This window comes from Aricia agestis, chromosome 15, assembly GCF_905147365.1.
Source record: "Aricia agestis chromosome 15, ilAriAges1.1, whole genome shotgun sequence".
Lineage (NCBI taxonomy): Eukaryota > Metazoa > Arthropoda > Insecta > Lepidoptera > Lycaenidae > Aricia > Aricia agestis.
This window is the reverse complement of record NC_056420.1, coordinates 10,103,026-10,123,232: the sequence shown is the minus strand read 5'-3', so window position 1 is coordinate 10,123,232 and position 20,207 is coordinate 10,103,026. Positions and strand designations below refer to the sequence as shown.

General features: G+C 34.0%; 1 protein-coding gene across 1 annotated transcript in view; it reads right to left on the bottom strand.

Annotated features, from left to right (window-relative positions):
• LOC121734469 overlaps window positions 1-20,207 on the bottom strand; it is a 131,842-nt gene that overhangs the window by 61,400 nt on the left and 50,235 nt on the right. The window contains exons 2-3 of the mRNA XM_042125081.1: window positions 4,267-4,296; window positions 3,895-3,997 (exon numbers count right to left, since the gene is read on the bottom strand). Of these exons, the coding sequence (XP_041981015.1) occupies window positions 3,895-3,997; window positions 4,267-4,296 (133 nt within the window). The remainder of the gene's footprint in view (window positions 1-3,894; window positions 3,998-4,266; window positions 4,297-20,207) is intronic.

Here is a 20,207-nt window from a genome sequence, read left to right as displayed (position 1 = left end):
GTTACATTTCGATGCATGGGCCCTTGCATAAAGAGGGGACTAAGACTGAGAACTTCAGTGCTCTATACCTATACAATATGATTGTCCCACTTTCGGGCGCAACCGACCCTTCTTACCATGCGAACTGGTAATTGGGCCAAAGTTCAACTTTGGGCCACGCTAATGCAACTTCAACTTCTTCGCCTTCATTTCCGTAGGCTTACTGAAAAGTAACTTGGGATTGTAACTTCTCGTTTGCAAAGTACGCGAGACCTACTTAAGTACATTAAAAAACAAAGACTTACGGCCGCAATCAGGGACATATTTAATGATGATTAAACTTTAATTTAAAGTAGAGTTTGACAGATAATTTATGGGACTTATGTCAAAATCTTCATTTAATTGCAGTTAAGAACAGTTAAGTAATTAACTGTAAGTAACGTATTCGGTTACTATAATATTGTTTGTTTGTCTGTCTGTCTTGAGAAGTCGGAACTCTTTCAAACCGCTTAGCTGATTTTGATAAAAGTTGGAATGGAAGTACTTTAAGTTCCAGGAAAGGGCATTATATTATTACTAATAACTTTTATAATAATAACAACAAAACACGCGCATTACCAATAAATTCAATATTTAGTATAACTTGCACAATTAAGGAGACAAACAACAATATTATTTCTTGACAATTTGGTCTAACAACTTGTATCAGAACTAAACGGTCTGTTTGTTCTATCTGTTTGATATTTATAGATAACAAGCTTTTGCCCACGGCTTCGCTCGCGTTAACAAGTATAATTATATACAAACTTTCATCCCCCATTTAACGCCTTGGGGATAGAACGTCATAACATCTACCTGCATGCCAAATTTCAGCCCAATCCGTCCAGTGGTTTAGGCTGTGCGTTGATAAGATCACTAAGTCAGTCAGTCTCCTTTGAGTTTTATATATTTAGACTATATTATAAATTAAAAATTATTCTCCATTTTGTTAGTGTCTCTAAGACTGGAAAAATCTTGGCCTTAAAATATTCTTGGAAGTCCAGGGAAGGTTTATTTATGAAGGGAAGTGGTACTACATACTTCCTATGACACCGTTAGCGCAAAATTACATTTCGTGGGAACTGTTGTTGTGGAACATTTTTGTGCAAAAAAAACCGTTTTTTCTTCGTGAGAAGTTGGGAACAACTAGTTTTGAAAAAAATAAAATGATTTTGCTTCTAATAACAAAAGGAGTTTAGATCTATCTTCAAAAGTGTTCAAATTAATAACTTCTCTGTGCCAGCCCTAATGCTTTATCTTACGCTTCTTCATTTATTACTCGTAATCTCTACTCTCAGATATTCCCGAGACATATTGGGAATAGAAAAGTAATCGTACTCATAAACTGGATAAATCTGCGCTCGTTATTCGTGTTTTAATTTTTTCCTTTTATCTTTTTATATTCTTTGAATTTTATGTTAAGTATTTTTGAAGTACGGTATTGCTGTGTCAAGATTAAACGTTATGAAAAATATCTACAACAAAGGCTGTTTCTTAGAATATTGATGGTAATAAACATTTTATAGTCAAAACCGTAAGAAGAGGCACAAAGCTTCATATCCCATGGCTTTTGCTGCGTCGCGTCGTACGCAACTAAAAACGCATAGTATGCCCAATCTACGTTGCGTTAAGAGGATTCTACACCGCCGTTTTTCCATACAAACGCTGTCCCCTGTTTCCTTCCTGGATAATGCCGGTAGAGTTACGATTTTTTTCCTGAATATCTGTGGCCACTATTAGCATGTCTCTATGTTTTCTTTTTTTTTTCATAATTTAATTATTAAAAAAGAACGTCCAAAAACCCAAAAAAATGGCCAGATTTTCCTCTGTCTTCAAACACCCAGAAAACAAAACTGGCTTGAATATGCAAAAAGAAATAAAACATAGGAACACAGCTCAAGCCTTGCTTTAATTCTTAATGAAAAAATTACTTAAATCAGTTAAGTTTTGGAGAAGGAATCAGCGGACAACGAATCGAAGATTTTCTGTTCTTTTATTAGAACTTTTGTCGTGTTGTCTCTATCGCGCTCTGCGGTGGGAGACTTGAGATTGGTGAGACAGCAATACATTTTCAAATACCTATTTTCAATTTCTCTCGCCCCTGGTGTATCCTCTTAACGTAGCACCAGCGCAACGGAACATTCGTTCATTTGTACTGTCCTGTTTGCGTTCTGTCAAAATCATGTCTGACTCATAAAGTTTATATACCTAGCGGAATAGAGCAACAATCTCGAGCTGTCAAACGAAACCGAAATTGGTTTTCATCTGTGTGAAAAATATGTGTACGTATACACTTACACAAGCATGATTGAAAATAAATTCTATGAGATTAAATTGACAACGTGCGGCACGTGCCGACTGGACGTCAAAAAAGAGTGCTGCTGTCATGTATCACACGTCTCTTTTTACCACGCAATGTTACTGATAGTGACATCTCTCTTGCTTATGCCTTTGTTTCTCTATTCCGCTAGGTATATTAACTTTATGGTCTGATTTACCAACGCTATACAATATTATATCATATTATAAACTCAGTTTTCATCATAAAGTGATTATACCTAGCGGAATAGAGAAACAAAGGCCTGAGCAAGAGAGATGTCACTATCAGTAACACTGCGTGGTAAAGAGAGACGTGTGATACATGACAGTGGCACTTTTTTTGACGTCCAGTCGGCACGTGCCGCACGTTGACAATTTAATCTCATGTAGAAATCATGTTCAATCATGTTTGTGTAAGTGTATACGTACATATATTTTTACACACAGATGAAACCAATTTCGGTTTCGTTTGACAGCTCGAGATTGTTGCTCTATTCCGCTAGGTATACTTTATGGTAATACTTTATGGTTAAAACTTTATGGTTTTCACATACGAATAATAAAAACTAGTTTTCACAGTGTATGCAACAGTGCACCGCAACGCAATGTAAATTTCATTTCACATTGATGAAATGAAATTTACATTGCGATATTGATTGATTGTGTTAATCAAAATTCACATTGCAACGTAACGCCTCGATGCCATAATATGTTTTCTAACTTATACATTTTTAAACTCATTCAGAACTGGACTTTGTTAACGTGGGAGAGCCATGCTTCAGCACGAATGGGCCGGCTCGACCGAAGAAATACCACGTTCTCACAGAAAACCGGCGTGAAACAGCGCTTGCGCTGTGTTTCGCCGAGTGAGTGAGTTTACCGGAGGCCCAATTCCTTACCCTATTCCCTTCCCTACCCTTCCCTATTCTCTTCCCATCCCTACCCTCCCCTATTACCCCATTCCCTCTTAAAAGGCCGGCAACGCACCTGCAGCTCTTCTGATGCTGCGAGTGTCCATGGGCGACGGAAGTTGCTTTCCATCAGGTGACCCGTTTGCTCGTTTGCCCCCTTATTTCATTAAAAAAAAAAAAAAAAACTACAGAAGGAGATACTAAAGTAATTGACAGACTTGCCACCCATTGGTCTGCTTATTACAATTTTGAATGGATAATTTAAAAGTGTATCCCACCGCCTCGTCGTAAAGTAAACTGGCCCTAAAGCGAGACCGTCTTAAGATGAGACCGCATTACGCGATAATACGCCACACGAAACGACGTTATACTTCACGTTCACTACAATTGACGTTTGTACAACGCCCCACTGACGTTGTAAAAACGTCAATGCTGTGGAAAGTGAAGTGTCGCGTCGTGTCGTGTCGCTTTAGTGCAGTCTCGCCTTAAGTCTCAATTTTGTTACAAACAAAACAAAACACACTACACCTTCATACCGCATTATGCGCTGTCTAGACCAGTACTCCAGTCTATAAGCACTAGGCAGGCCCTTAGATTAACAAAACCTAGTTTCCTCAGTACTTTCTGTGGTTAACACAATACTCACAAAAGAAAGTCTTGCTCCCAGCATGGAGTCGGGCCCTTTACTGTCACCGTCGTCGACTTGACATTCTGTAGCTTGAGAGTCACGTATGTGTTGAATTGTGTTGCTGAAACAATATCACACTTGTTACAACCGATTAGAGTACAAATTCGATTGGTTTAGCGTCACCTTTATTTGAACTTGTGTTGTAGAAACAATATAACACTTATTAGAATGGGATAGAGCACAAATTCGACAGCTCTAGTCTAGTTCAGTTTAAAATTATCTCAAGTTCCTTGTTTTGTACTTTTTGAGAACCGAAAATATTACCATTTTCTGTTTTTCTTTTAAAGTCTTTACTACATTAACTACCAGATAGGATGTAATGTTACTTACCTTGTAAACCAACATAACGCGCCTTTTTTACTGTAAACAAAAAAGAAAATAGGTTATTATTTCATAATAGTACTTTTTCATAAAATAGATGATAATAATATTATGTTGTGTCTTCCTAACAAGCAAATATCTTAGACAAAAAAATATAAGTACCTCAATATTTTTATAATAAACGTAAGTGATTTATAGTTTAACTGTTAACAGTTATTAATTAACGCATAAGAGGGCGACTAAACCAAAAAATCAAACATCGTCTTTCTCTCTTTACACTCACGACCGTCTTTCATATGCCAGGTGAAAAAGGACGACGCGGATTCATCGCCAAATTAGTTTTTTCTCAATAAATATACAACGTTTTTTAAATCCGCTAGGTCGGTTTCACAATGATAGAATTTTACACAATGTGTTAAAATATTAATTCAGTTCAATGCACGGTTATGATAATAAATGAAAATTTCGTGAAAATTAGATGCATCTTTGTGATTTTTTTTTATAGAGAAAATTTAAAGATATCGTGTTTTTGCTCAGATCAAATTCTTGGAAATATAATGTAGTATCTAATTTTTGAATATGAAACATATTTTCAAGTATAAAATCAATTAAAAAATTCAAAATTTTGGGTTAGTCGCCCCCTTAAGAGCATTGGCACTTTGGGGATTTTAATAAATCCGTAGCTTATTGCAACACTCCGCGTAGCTACGTAGAGGGTCTACGCCGTAGCGCCACATATACGAAAGATTGCATCTCAAGAAAGCTACCAGTGCCGGAAATGCCTGTTTTGTCCGTTACCTCTTCCCACATTTTGAGAAATCGAGTGCACAGTGCACACACACATTGGCGTAATTTCAGATAACTTTAAAAAGCATAACAATGCAGTCTACGCGTACACGAAAACTGGCCCTTTATCCAAGACGAGCTTTTGCCCGTGGCTTCGCTCGCGTTAAGAAGTATTATTATATACAAACTTTCATCCCCTGCTTGAACCCCTTAGGGTTGGAATTTATCAAAATCCTTTCTTAGTGGATGCCTACGTCATAACATCTACCTGCATGCCAAATTTCAGCCCGATCCGTCCAGTGGTTTGGGCTGTGCGTTGATAGATCACTATGTCAATCAGTCAGTCACCTTTGAGTTTCATATATATAGATGTATTCTTTATCGCTTCTTTATATAATCACCGATCAAAACGTATAAAATTTATATATTATAATTTAAGCGTTCGATAAAACAAAGTCAACATCCGACTCATGTTAACTCCATATATTTTGAACGGCTACTCTGAGTCTAATCACTAGTGCATTATTTCAAAACTGTTCTATTGCCATAAGTTGAAAGACAAGTACCATCGAGGAAGTTGATTGACATTGCAATTGACAGACCAACGTTATTTGGTCAATGTTAATTGTGATCTGTCAGCTGGGTTTGACGTAATGAAACCAAACTACTTAGGTCCCCGATTTGCATAGGAATCAACTTCTCTGATAGTACATGAATACCAACATTTGGCGTACAGACATGATCGATGAGACTCCCGTATAATTTATATCAGTTGCCACATATTATATTATTTATCCTAGATCCTAGATAGATGTAAGATCCTAGAGGTTATAATATCATCTATGTTATACAATAGATAACATTATCGGTCGGAAGTAAAATAAGAATTATTTGAAAGTATTCAGGACACATACAATTTGAAAGAACTTTATTGTATCAATAGTGAGCATCTTTTAGATAGAAACGAAATGTTTTCTGAAGGGAGTAGGTATATAATACTAGATATAATATACTCCCACAAGAAACCATTTATTTCCGTAAGTTGCTTTAGTTTATTATTAAACTTACAAAGTTAAACTAATTATTATAATTATTTGGTGGACTTGCAATTGTATGTATAGTAGATGCTTTCTAAGCAACCAAATCTTACGGGATTATTTGTCTATTTGAAACGCATTCAATTAATAATCGCAAAACACCACCATCAGAACTCATTCAATAACAAGAGTTTAAATTTAAAAAATAGTAAACCATAAAAATAGTTGACTTGCAAACAGAATGGTACAACAAGAATAATAAAAGAATAACTTTACATTCTCAAAATAGTTTCACAAAAATTGTTGCTTTTTCAGAATAATACTTCCACAAAATAAAAAATAAATAACGTAAAAATACATCTCACAAGCTACAGTTCTCAAAACAGAACAGTTACGTCCAGAATATTGTAAACAAACCGACAAAACGTCGCGACATTCTTTGACCTACATTCGATATAATATAATCTTAATTTACGACATGCGCTACATTAATCAAATATATAAAAGCGTGCAATATAATATCATATTTGAAGACGTAAGTGGATAAAGTGGGTAAGTAACGAATTGGAAAATGGACGCTACATAGTATACGAGCTTTTGCCCGCGGCTTTGCTCGCGTTAAGAAGTATTATTATATAAATTCTTTCATCCCCTGTTTGAACCCATTGGGGTTGGAATTTATCAAAATCCTTTTTAGCGGATGCCTACGTCAAAACATCTAACTGCATGCCAAATTTCAGCGCGATCCATACAGTGGTTTGGGTTGTGCGTTGATAGATCACTATGTCAATCAGTCAATCAGTCACCTTTGAGTTTTATATATATATATATATATATATATATATATATATATATATATATATATATATATATATATATATATATATATATATATATATATATATATATATATATATATATATATATATATATATATATATATATATATATGTATGTATATGACCGAAAAAAATATTTGAAATAAATAATGTGGATTTAATGTGTAGCCAGATGATGAAGTAGGTACGTTACAAGGTTTGTTCAAATTATAAAGAAAAAAATTAGTTAAGAATGCACCTGGCCCTAACTTGCCTACATACTTAAACCTAGATCTCAAAATCTGTAAGGTCTAGAATACTGATTTTTTTACACAAGTAACTTCAGTTCATGAAGATTAAAAATGCTCAAGAGTCGAGACGACAACACCATTACTGACAAAATGCTCGATAGTTTTTTTTACAAAAAAAAAAACCTTGTTTTAGACACATTTTTGCTTGGATCTTCGAAGTTTGCTGTCTTTTCTTTAATATTTTTAATATCTAGAAAGGCATTGATAAAGCCTAAATTTGCTCAGAATGCTTTTTTCATAATCATTATAGTTCGTCTTTTATTCATCACGACGCGGAATCATCGCCAAGTTAGTTTTACTAACTTGGCGATGATTCCGCGTCGTCCTTTTTCACCTGGCATATGAAAGACGGTCGTGAATGTGAAGAGAGAAGAACGATGTTCGATTTTTTTGTTTAGTAGCCCTCTTGAAATTGAAAATGTTAGTTATCGACTTTATTCACTTACATCTTCATTTAATGTTGTACGCGCTGCGCATGCTTAGTGTCAGAATATAATTATATATCTTTTATTGTTTTGAAAGTATGTTACAATATTTGCTCCATAATATTATTATGTAATGATCTTATAAAAAGTCGGAAAGAAATAGTGCTATGTTATTAGAAAAGAACTAAATGTTACTATAGTCTGAAGTCGAAAAAAGGATTTATTTACTACATTCTTGTTCTTCGTTGTCTACAACTTTTATAACATTTTTAATTGTAATTACGCATCCATTGACTTTATTTATTAAAATCCGATCAAATTTTAAGCTATACACAGAATGCGAAATGTTTTCTGGCGTTCCCTCAGTTAAGTAAAAAGAAAGAAAAAATTAGTTTCGAACCAAAAATAGAATTTCCAATTTATCATAAAATTTGTTTGCATACTTACAATATATATAAGCAATCTGTCATAGGACGCCTACATTTACAAGTTTTTCTATGACAACCCCTGGGGTGATATTAACTTTTTACACTGTCGTACCGCGTACGTTCCTCGTACGCCCAACTTTTTGCAACTTTGTCGGATGTCCTATAAAACGAAATATTTGCATATTTATGATGACGGAAAATTGTCGATTCCATGCCTTTCTTTTGTAATATTACTTATTACGAAAGGATGATTAATTTTATTGCGGAATGGAATGAACTTTTTCGAAAATACACTAGCTATACCTACTATTGCTTAAAAGTTAAAACACTGGTATAAGTAACAGAAAATATCGTTTACATATTTTTGTGTTTAGTTTACATGGTACGCATATCGATACTTCCATACTTTCCATACTAATCCATACTTCCATACTAATATCCATACTTGCATACTAATATCCATACTTCCATACTAATATCCATACTTTCATACTAATATCCATACTTCCATACTAATATCCATACTTGCATACTAATATCCATACTTCCATACTAATATCCATACTTGCATACTAATATCCATACTTCCATACTAATATCCATACTTTCATACTAATATCCATACTTCCATACTAATATCCATACTTGCATACTAATATCCATACTTCCATACTAATATCCATACTTGCATACTAATATCCATACTTCCATACTAATATCCATACTTTCATACTAATATCCATACTTCCATACTAATATCCATACTTGCATACTAATATCCATACTTCCATACTAATATCCATACTTGCATACTAATATCCATACTTCCATACTAATATCCATACTTTCATACTAATATCCATACTTCCATACTAATATCCATACTTGCATACTAATATCCATACTTCCATACTAATATCCATACTTGCATACTAATATCCATACTTCCATACTAATATCCATACTTCCATACTAATATCCTACTTCCATACTAATATCCATACTTCCATACTAATATCCATACTTCCATACTAATATCCATACTTCCATACTAATATCCATACTTCCATACTAATATCCATACTTCCATACTTCCATATCCATACTTCCATACTTACTAATATTATCAATGCGAAAGTATATCTGTCTGTCTGTCTGTCTGTCTGTTACCTCTTCACGCTCAAACATCTGAACCAATTTTGCTGAAATTTGGCATGGAGATACTTTGAGTCCCGAGAAAGGACATAGGATAGTTTTTATCCCGGAAAAATGTACGGTTCCCGCGCAATACACAAATTTTGGCGCAACTTAGTTGCGGGCGTCATATAAATGAGAAAATATGTCTGTCTACCTCGTCAGGATTTTGATTACATCTCTTATGAATATTCATATTTTATTATGTTTGAATTTTGTGGAAAGACAAGTAGAGAATTTTTATAATAATAAGGGCCTGTTTCACCACTTCCAGATAAGGCTATCCACCAATTAACTTAACAGATCAAGTATGGAGAATCTGTCAAAAAGTTGTGAATAGCGTATATTTAGGCACTTTATAAAAAATTGGTGAAACAGGCCCTAAATGTACAGTTACAGTGTGATTTAATCTGGTGGTAATAAATTTAAATAACTTTAAATTATAGAGCAAAAAGGATTGGTAAATCTGTATAATTTCTGAGCACTCGGAAGAGCAAGTCGGAAATGAACATAAGAACAGTTGAGTTCATTTAATTCGACACCAATGGTTTACGTTTAACGGCCTCTTAAAATAGCAATTGAGTTAATAGGTTCGTGATTTCCGTTTAAACATTTGACTTAATTAAACATGTACCCTGATTCTACGGTATTAATCCAACATTAATGCAGCTTCGTTCTATGTTCGATTCAGTCCGTTTCTATCTATAGTAATATAATATTCATTAATCTGATCAAAAATGATAAAAGTATTCAACACAATATGTCAATTTTTAAAGCAAAAAAGAATACTTGACCAAATTACAACAAATCTAATTAACATCGACGACGACCTCTGTGGCTCCGTTGGTGAGCTGTTGGTAGCGCAAGCCAGGGGTCGCGGGTTCGAATCCCGCCGACGGAACAAAAAGTTTTCAAAGTTCCTGGGTCATGGATGTGTATTAAATATGTGTATCATATAATAAAAATCTTAAATATATGTATAGTATAAAAGTATTAAATATATTTTCGTTGTCTGGTACCCGTAACACAAGTCCTTCAGGTACTTAGCACGGGGCCAGACTGACGTGGTAGATTATCTTGAAAATTTCAAGATAATCTAAGTCTTAATCCGACTCTACATTTAATGTAGAGTCGGATTAAGACTCCATAATATCAGAGGGAAAATCAGCTTAAGAACCCATGTCATTGGTTTTTATAAGCGATTGTCAAAAGCAGACGCCGAGAAATAGGCGCTCGCCGCCCACTGTTAAATGAAAACCTTATCTTGTCTTCACCTTCCTCATTTTTGGTTTCTTAATCTTAAAATCTTGCTCGATTTTGTAAACATCCAATAGGAAAGTGTATTAGGCCAAGGTCTAGGCTAAGGTGCTACTATCACATACAGTCTGTATGTGATAGTTTATAGTAGCACCCTTAGCTAACTAACAGTAAACAATGCGACCAAAATCTGACATGTTGCCTCTGACCTCCATTATACAAGTACGCTGAACCCTTTGAAATGACAGCTATTTTTTTTTGCCTATTTGAAGCTGAATCAGCGCCCCCAATGCGGGGGAAGAGAACTATATCTGACGTAAAAATGACGTTTGAAAGTCGCCATATTGGCGCTGATAACAGTAGTGAGAGTACTTGGAACTAATACTAGTGATGACAACTAATAACGGTTATGCCGCCATTTACGTCAGATTTAGTTATCTTTCCCCGCATTTGGGGCCGCTGATTCCGCTTCAAATAGGCACAAAAAGCAGGTGGGTATTATAAATCCAGCGTACTTGTATAATGGAGGTCAGTGCATGTTGCACAATGCACACGTCATATCAGAATACTGACAGATACATTGTGAAATGTGCAGAACAAAACGTTTTTTTTACTGTCTGAAATGGTGCTGCCGCTGAGCGTGAAAACATTGAAGTAATATATCATATTCAGTCTAAATGTAAACAAATCGGCTGAATTTGTACACACAAATGGTATTCTTTTGTTAATTTAGTGACATGATATTCTGTGTGTTCAAGTGTTGACATTAACCCCGCGTTCTATGAGTTAAAGACGAACAAAACGCTCAAAATAGTAGGCATTTTGAGCGTGTTGATCGTTTTTAACGCTAAATAGAATGCGGGGTAAATGATATTATATTCGTCTACTTATGTTTAGATTTATTGAATGATACAACTTTTTTTCCACGCAAAATATTCTCGAATACTAATTTATTCAAAAATATTTATTTAAAGTAAAAACAATATTATATTTTTTAATTTTTATATTAATTTATATGTAAAAAATACATTTTTACTAGTACTAGTAATTATTAAGCGAGTCTTAACAGTTTATAATTTTCAATTTTCCTTTTTTTAAAGTCGAATTTGTGAATAAATATAATTATTTTCGTGCTTACCAAAACTTAACTAAAAACATAAACCATAATTTATACAAACAATTTTGATTATAAAATAGAAAACGTTCGAAATCTAATAATTCCGCGAAAGTTTAATTAAAGTTGTATCGTTGCTGAAAATAATCAATTCCAATATTCATAGTTTAAACTTTATTACTTCGCAACTCTATTTTAAGAACGCTATAATTACAAACACAAAAAAAATCTTTTATTATTTCATTACAATTATTGTCCCTAAACTAATAAAGAGTGTACTGGACGACTATTTTATGGGTCGGTTACCGGTACATCAGATCGATCCAGACAGTATACTAGAACTAGTGACAAAAAAAAACTTGAAAGGTGTCAAGGGACACCCGAATGAAACGAAGTTATTTCTTATGTTCAAAAAACCTGTATACATAATACTATATACACACACTATATACACACTCTTAAAAAAATTAAAAAAAAACACCATATTCTATTGACGCCCAGGAATACTAACAACGCGTAGCTGTTTATTTAAAAAACGCCATCTAGTTGGCGCATAGGAATACTTACTATCAACGTCCTCTGCCCCTGGTTAAGTATAGTTCTGTCTAGCCTTCAGATTTACGCCGAATACGCGATAAGGAACTTCGTTCCAACACATTATAATAATATAAAGCAATTATATTTGTTAAATCGTAAGATGTACACATTATAGTGCTCGCATGTAGTAGATTTATTATACTACATGTTGACCGTAACTTTGTACAAAACCTTTCTCGGGACCCAAATTCTTATTCTATAAAACTGGTTTGGAAAGACAGACTCTTTCCCATTTATAATATTAAGTAAAGGTAAACTATAGAATAATCGTTTGTATTCGTTTTTAATCGAACAACTAAATATTATGGATTGTTGAACAATCCGTTATGAATTTTGTATGGCGAGTTGATAAGCGACGCCGAACACGCAACTTCGCTCATGCTTCGGTTCGCCCAAAATCCAACGTATAATTTAGAGATTGATGTTATAATTAAACCTTTCGTAGCTACGACATAAGCCCATAATATGATGGATTATGTTCACTGTTTTAGAATTTAGTGTTGTTTACTTTTGGATTTAGTGTGTGTTACTGGAGTTATTAAAATGTTTTAATGGTCTATTTATGTTAAAGTCTTCATTAGTTTTCTTTCACTATATCGTTGTAATAAAAGATAATAAATATATCTAACTGTAGCAGTTTTTATTGCGTGCTTTTTATTCTACAAATAATTTTGACTTTTGTCAGGAAATAAATATATTGCTCGTATGTTGGTCTACTGGGGGACTGTCGAGTTTCACTGAACTGATAATTATAATATATTATAATTTTATAAGTTTTCTAAGACTCTAACTGGATTTTGAATAATTTTGAAAGAAAACTAATGAAGACTTAAATTGTAGAGGCCGCCAAAACCTTTTAGTGCCTCAAAAATGTGCAGTTTATATGAAAAAACAGTTGGCCTTTTTCTTAAGAAATATATCTTATATTATATATTAAAACTCGAAACTATTTTTGCGACGGATTGCAATGGACGTTGCCATGATGCCATACTTATTTAGTCACTTCAATAAAATAATATGGGCGAAATACTTTATACTTATGGCAAAACAACGTGTGCCGGGTCAGCTAGTTGTAGTATAAAAACTAGCCTAAGATTGTCTCGCCTTTCATTTGCCTATGAGAAAGTGAAGAAAATTTTGTTTTTTTTTTTGTAAAGCGCCAAACATAGAATCTATCGCACAAGGCAAGTTCGCACGTACAGCCCTATATAATGACCGAAACCTTTGACCTCGGGACAACAATAAACTCTCGTTCTCTGCTCCATGTCAAATTTTACATCAATAATAGGAGCACATCTGGTACGAAACGGCGAAGCTACGTTACAAAGAGCTATTTTATACGACAAAAAATACACTATTATAGTTTACTGTCGTAATGATTAGAAGTTTTATATAATCACTAGCTGTCCCGGCAAACGTTTCTTTGCCATATAAAGTATTTCGCCTGTATTATTTTATTGAAGTGACTAAATAAGTATGTCACCATGGCAACGTCCATCGCTGTCCCGTCGCACAAACAATGGTCGCCGTCAGTCACGAGTTGTAATAATTTACTATTATTTATTCAACAAATGCACTTATCAATACAAAAAGTAGCCGATTCTCAGACCCACTGAATATGCATATAAAATTTGGTTAAAATCAGTAAAGCCGTTTTGGAGGAGTACGCGGCCTAACATTGCGATACGAGAATTTTATACAGGTTGTAACAAAAATAAGTGATAATACTTTAGGGTGTGTAGGTATTCCTTGTAGAGAGTTCACTGTGAAAGTAGCAGCGCTGAAAGACCAAATTTTTTTTTCACTTTTGTATGGGGAAACTCGTGACGCTCGGGCCCTTGCCCATACAAAAGTTAAAAACATTTTTAGAGCTGCTACTTTCACAGTAAACTCTCTACAAGGAACACGTACACACCCTAAAGAATTATCACTTATTTTTGTTACATACTGTATATAAGATTATTTCTATTAAAGTAGCAGCGCTAAAATACACTAAAATAGCTCTGTATGAGAAAATTCATGACACTGGGCCGCTTGCCCATACATATTATCACAAATTGCTGTTTCAGCGCTGCTTCTTTCACAATGAACTCTTTATAAGGGACACATACACATCCTAAAGTATTATCACTTTGTTTTGTTTCATCCTGTACATACATATATTCTGAAGTCAAAAGACGAACACCCAAAAAAGCCCAAGCTCCGGCACAAAAGTAAGGTATCTCAGTTCATAGTATACTTTATTAGTAAAATAAATGTATGTGTCATTGCCGCAAAAAGTGTCTTAAGTAAAAAAATTGCTAATCTATTATTTTCAGGCGTACCTAACAATTTTAGTTTAAATTACTTTTATAAATTGTTTTAAATGATCACTAAACATACAAAAACACTACTTTTTCCTTTTAAGAATAAAGATAGGTACTAAAAATTCTGTCTGCTAAAAGTAATTTACAATGAACTCTCTACAAGGTACACGTACACACCCTAAAGTATTATCACTTATTTTTGTTACACCCTGTGTCATGGGCTCCGGCAGGGGGATGCCAGGTGGTGCACTTGCACCCCTTGGGAATCTCGGGTTCAACAGGAATTATTGAAATAAAAAGCAGTATGTTGGAAGCCGTACAAAGATAGTTCGTAATGTTTCGGCACTAAATTATGTATAATATATTCTGTTGACGTAAATAGAGTCACTGTTGTTCGTAAAAAGTAAAAAGAAAAGAAAGAAAACTAAAATCTGCACCCGTTGGAAATTATTTCTACCGGTGCCCAAGATTTAGAGAAAATATACTTATTTTCTCTAAATCTTGTCATTCTGTTTATTTTCCCTATGTACTTATATAAAAAAGATCGGTATAATAATATAATAATAAAACAAAAGTAATATTATGCTTAATGGGGATACCTCATATTGTATGTGATTTTATTGAAAAATAAAATTTATTTTTTATTATTATTATAATTATGTATTTTAGAAACATAATTCATTACTATTTTATAACATTTTGGAGTCGATATGTTCAACGTAATGTACTTTCAATTAGCACCTGAAAAAATCTAAAAGCATTTTTTTTTTCTATCTTAGCCACATCCTGCGGCAAACACGCCTATCAAAAAATATTATACATAAAATACACAAATAACTGGGATACATCTCTTCTGCGCCGGGCCTTGGGTAATTTTCTATGGAGTTTTGGTGTTCTCCTTTCTGCTTTCGACATTTCCAAGCAGAATCATTCGTCTACTAGGCTATATTTATAGTTAGGCGTTTCTGCATCTTAAGCGGGCCCCTAGATGAGCAATTTTATTGCGCAATATTACATATTGACCATCTAGGGTTGATATTGAACATCGGGCGCTTTCAATCTAATTGTCAAATAAACAATAAAATTGAAGCGTGGTATTGCACAATGCAATTAATCGTCTAGGGACCGGCTAGTAAAAATGTTAAATAATATTATGAAGGATACAAAAGATCTGTGCCAATTTATTACGAGTCAATAAACTCAGCATTTTAATCACACAAATCGATACCAAGTAGAAATAGCGCGAAGTGAATACTCCGCGTTTAAAACTGGAAGTATCAATAATTCAGTGATTTTAAAATAGCGCCAGTCGATACTGAACAGTTGTAGAGCCTCTCTACCATCACAAGGTAAATTGACAGAATGAACCTTTCTCTGTTCTGTATAATATAATTATTTATATTATATTATACAGAATAAATAATTATATTATATACAGAACTGACAAAAGTGTCATTCTGTCAATTTAAGATAAATTGACAGAATGACACTTTTGTCAGTTCTGTATAATATAATTATTTATATAATAATTATGTTTCTTTTTATAATACTAATATACATATTGCGATTAAAATTACTGATTTGGTTAATTTTGGTCTTGAGCTTACAGATCAGATATATGCGACAGGAAAACGTGTGAAATGACTGCTGAAAAATAACAAAAGGTAGTTTAAACTTTAAAGCAGGTTATTCTTTTATTTTACTTAGGGCCTGTTTCACCACTTTCTGATAAAGTGCCGAATAGCTTTGTCCACACTGTGCCTTTTTCTGTTCGTCAAGGGCATGCGTTATAGCGCAGTCAACAGCGAACCATAAAGTTAATATACCAAGCGGAATAGAGAAACAAAGGCCTGAGCAAGAGAGATGTCACTATCAGTAACACTGCGTGGTAAAAAGAGACGTGTGATACATGACAGCAGCAATCTTTTTTTTACGTCCAGTCGGCACGTGCCGCACGTTGACAATTTATTCTCATAGAATTCATGTTCAATCATGCTTGTGTAAGTGTATACGTACACATATTTTTCACACAGATGAAAACCAATTTTGGTTACGTTTGACAGCTCGAGATTGTTGCTCTATTCCATTAGGTAGGTATATTAACTTTATGCAGCGAACGTGAGGCATGCCCACGACGCATGCCTCACGTTCGCTGCATAAAATCTGACCATATCCAAAACTTCAAAAATGACAATATTGGCGTTGCGTTCCTTGACGCATCCAATTATTGAATGCGCCAATATGAAAATTGATGACGAAAATTGAAGATTGGACATAGCTACTAGGCTATTCACAACTTTTTTGACAGATTCTCCACACTTGATCTGTCAAATTAATTGGTGGATAGCCTATTCATCATTTACCAGGAAGTGGTGTAACAGGCCCTTATAATATTTTTATCATTTTCAGGTACTCTAATATACAACATCGTAATTAAAATTTATCATTTGTCCTATAACACAAGTATTCTGCACGCTTTTCATCTAAATTTAGTATATTTACTTATCTAGATGAAAAGCGTAGAACCTACGACGATCTCTGTGGCTCAATTGGTTGAGTGTGTCAGCTCAACCCGGGCGTCGCGGGTTCGAATCCCGCCGACAGAACAAAAATTTTTCAATGTTCCTGGGTCTGGATGTGTATAATATATGATAAATATATATGATAAATATATGTATCATATAATAAAAATCTTAAATATATGTATAGTAGTCTGGTACCTGTAACACAAGTCCTTCAGGTACTTAGCACGGGGCCAGACTGACGTGGTGTGAAGCGTCCATAGCTTATATATTATCATTATTATTTCATAGATTATTATTGGTTTGAAGGTTTGAACGTGAAAAGGAAAAGGACACGTTTTCCATGTATAACATTAGTATGGATTACATAACACGTCGGTACAATAAATTATACGTACATGTAAATGTGCAGATTTCGTATAATGTAAGATTCGATAAGTCTTTGGCAACTGTCTCCGAGAGACCTATAAATCCTGAATACATCTGAACCTACGCCGTATGATAATAAACCAGAATATTAAGAGGCATTAGCTAGCCGTGTAGCTTTACAAATAAAGACGTGAGGGAATTAACCAGAAAACTAACATTTTATAACATGAAGACAGTTATTAATTTTTTCCTCGTAATTAGAACAACAGATTGGAAAACTTTGGGGAGCCCTTTGCCCAGCAGTGGGACAGCACAGGCTCCTAAAAAAATTAGAACAAACCTGACTATACATTAAATCCACATTTTTTGATTGCAACTCATTTTCCCGGCCCTAAAGCCGTCATTTATGCAAAAAGTAAAAAAAAATACTGTTGATGCGACTTTATTGCGCTGAAATTCGTTTATCAAGCCGGGCCTGTGCATTTTGCCACATTAAACCTACAAATACACATACAAATCTCCAACCATAATTTAACTAAAATCTGCTATACAGTTTAAGCGTAGTACCTAACAGACAGAAATATACACAGACACGTGCGTATTTATAATATTTGTATAGATTGTTAATTTTGTGTCATTGAGTTCCATATAATATAAATACTGGGAATTGCTTAGAAGATTAAGTTTCTACTTTATTTTAGGTGAACTCCTCTTGTGGTAAGTCGACACTAACCACGGCAAAGATGCAAATACAGTTTTAACTGATATTTATTTTCACAGAAGTTAAGATTTTCAACCCCATGAAACTAGAAATTTTATTTCAAAGTAAATTGTAGCACAACAACAGAGGCACAATGGAAAATAATTACACAAAAAAATAACATTTTAACTGTAAGAGATACTTTCAAATTAGACTAGAGATAATTAAAATTGTTAAAAAATGTAATAGCATAACGTTATAAGAGATTTGAATCATTAGACGCAGATCCTACTAATTGAGTATAAATGAGCGACTTCAGACAGAATTTGCGACCTTCAAGGGATTTAAACCTATAAAGTTACCAAGTAATTTGACTATTAATTTTAATGGCTTGTTATATTAATGAGAATATTTTAAAAGGTTCTGTATTCTTCGTTTATTTAACATACGTTTTAAATAACAATTTTTTAATACAATTTAAAAAAATATGCTCAGAAACCACGCGAAAGCCTTTCGTTTCATATTATGTGCACTTTTTGAATACTTCTTAATTTTACAGTTTGGTAGCCTGACCATTAAACTTATAGGGAAATACGGTTTATATACATTATAACATTTTTAAATTATAATAAAAGGACAACACAATAAAATATGTTTTTCGCGACTTTGGACTCGCGAAAAACATATTATATTAAATATAATGAATTTACGCGGGATCTGTAGATTTATGCGCAACAAAAAGTAGCATTTTGGAATGAAGTTCCTCATTGCGCGTTCGGCGTAAAGGTTAGACAGAACGTTATTTGACCTCGACACTTTTTTATTTACCTGCATGGTAATATGGCATGGTAATAAATGCAGAGGGCGTTGATAGTATTCCTGGGCGTCAATAGATGGCGTTTTTTTAATAATTTTTTGAGCGTATAATATGTATACAGGTTTTTTGAACATAAGAAATAACTTTGTTCCATTCGGGTGTCCCTTGATACCTCTCAAGTTTTTTTTCCTACCTATTTTTACATTTATTAATATTAACATGGCTTTTTCTTTACCTATGTTTATAAGCAGAATACATTATGACCATTAATATAGATTGCTTGCTCATACCAATAACCTAAAGCCAACTTATCAACAAGCTACGTGTTATCATTTCAACCAATTCGTCGCCATTTTAAAACATTTCCGCTCCATTTTTTGGGGGTTTTGAGAAAGTTTTTACTTCACTAAGTCGGGCACGCTGCCAGCGTACTGCTGTTAATATGTACCTATGTTATGCCCAGAATTAATATACTGTTTCAATTCTGCATTCCTTTCTGTCGCTGTGTATGTACATTTAAATTTCCAGCAGTGTATACGACGCAAGAAATATTTTTATAACGATAATTATTTCGGAAGCCATAGCCTGTTTTGTGACTAAAGTTTTGTGCTAGGCACTAGCCTAATTTTATTATTGATAAATGAAGAGTCTTATTAGACTTTTCTTCGGGTCAGTAATAAAACAACTGATTATTTGGAAAATATTAAAGCGTTTAACAGTTTATATTATTTCTGTTCTAATAACAGTTAAACTACTGTAGTATACAAAAATCTATAGTTTTATCTATTTGGGAGCTACGACAGTAACAAAGGCAGACACACAAACAGTACGTCAAGCTATAACACATGTAGTTATTTAAAACGAAATAACACTTATGTTGCGGCTGCACCGCAACGGGGCGCGCGGGGCGCGTTCTCCTAGCTGCGCCGGCGCATGCGCCTTAGGCGCGAGCGCACACTACACAGCTATATTAGATATACTTTTACTTTTAAACTTTAGACAACTGCATCGTGCATTCCATAATTGTCATCGTAGGCGACCAGATCTTACCTTGTAATATTAGCAATCTTATTTAATACAGTCCACTTAAGTTCTTAAATCTTTTATTTAAAACCTGGTAGCCTACATAAAATGGTCCTTCTTCGGTCATAATTATACAAGAACCACGGGACATCACAACGGATAAAATTCAAGTTGGCTAATTTCGCTGGAGGATACCTACAGGAAGATATATTTTCTGCACCGAGGATACCTTTGGTCTTGGAGGAC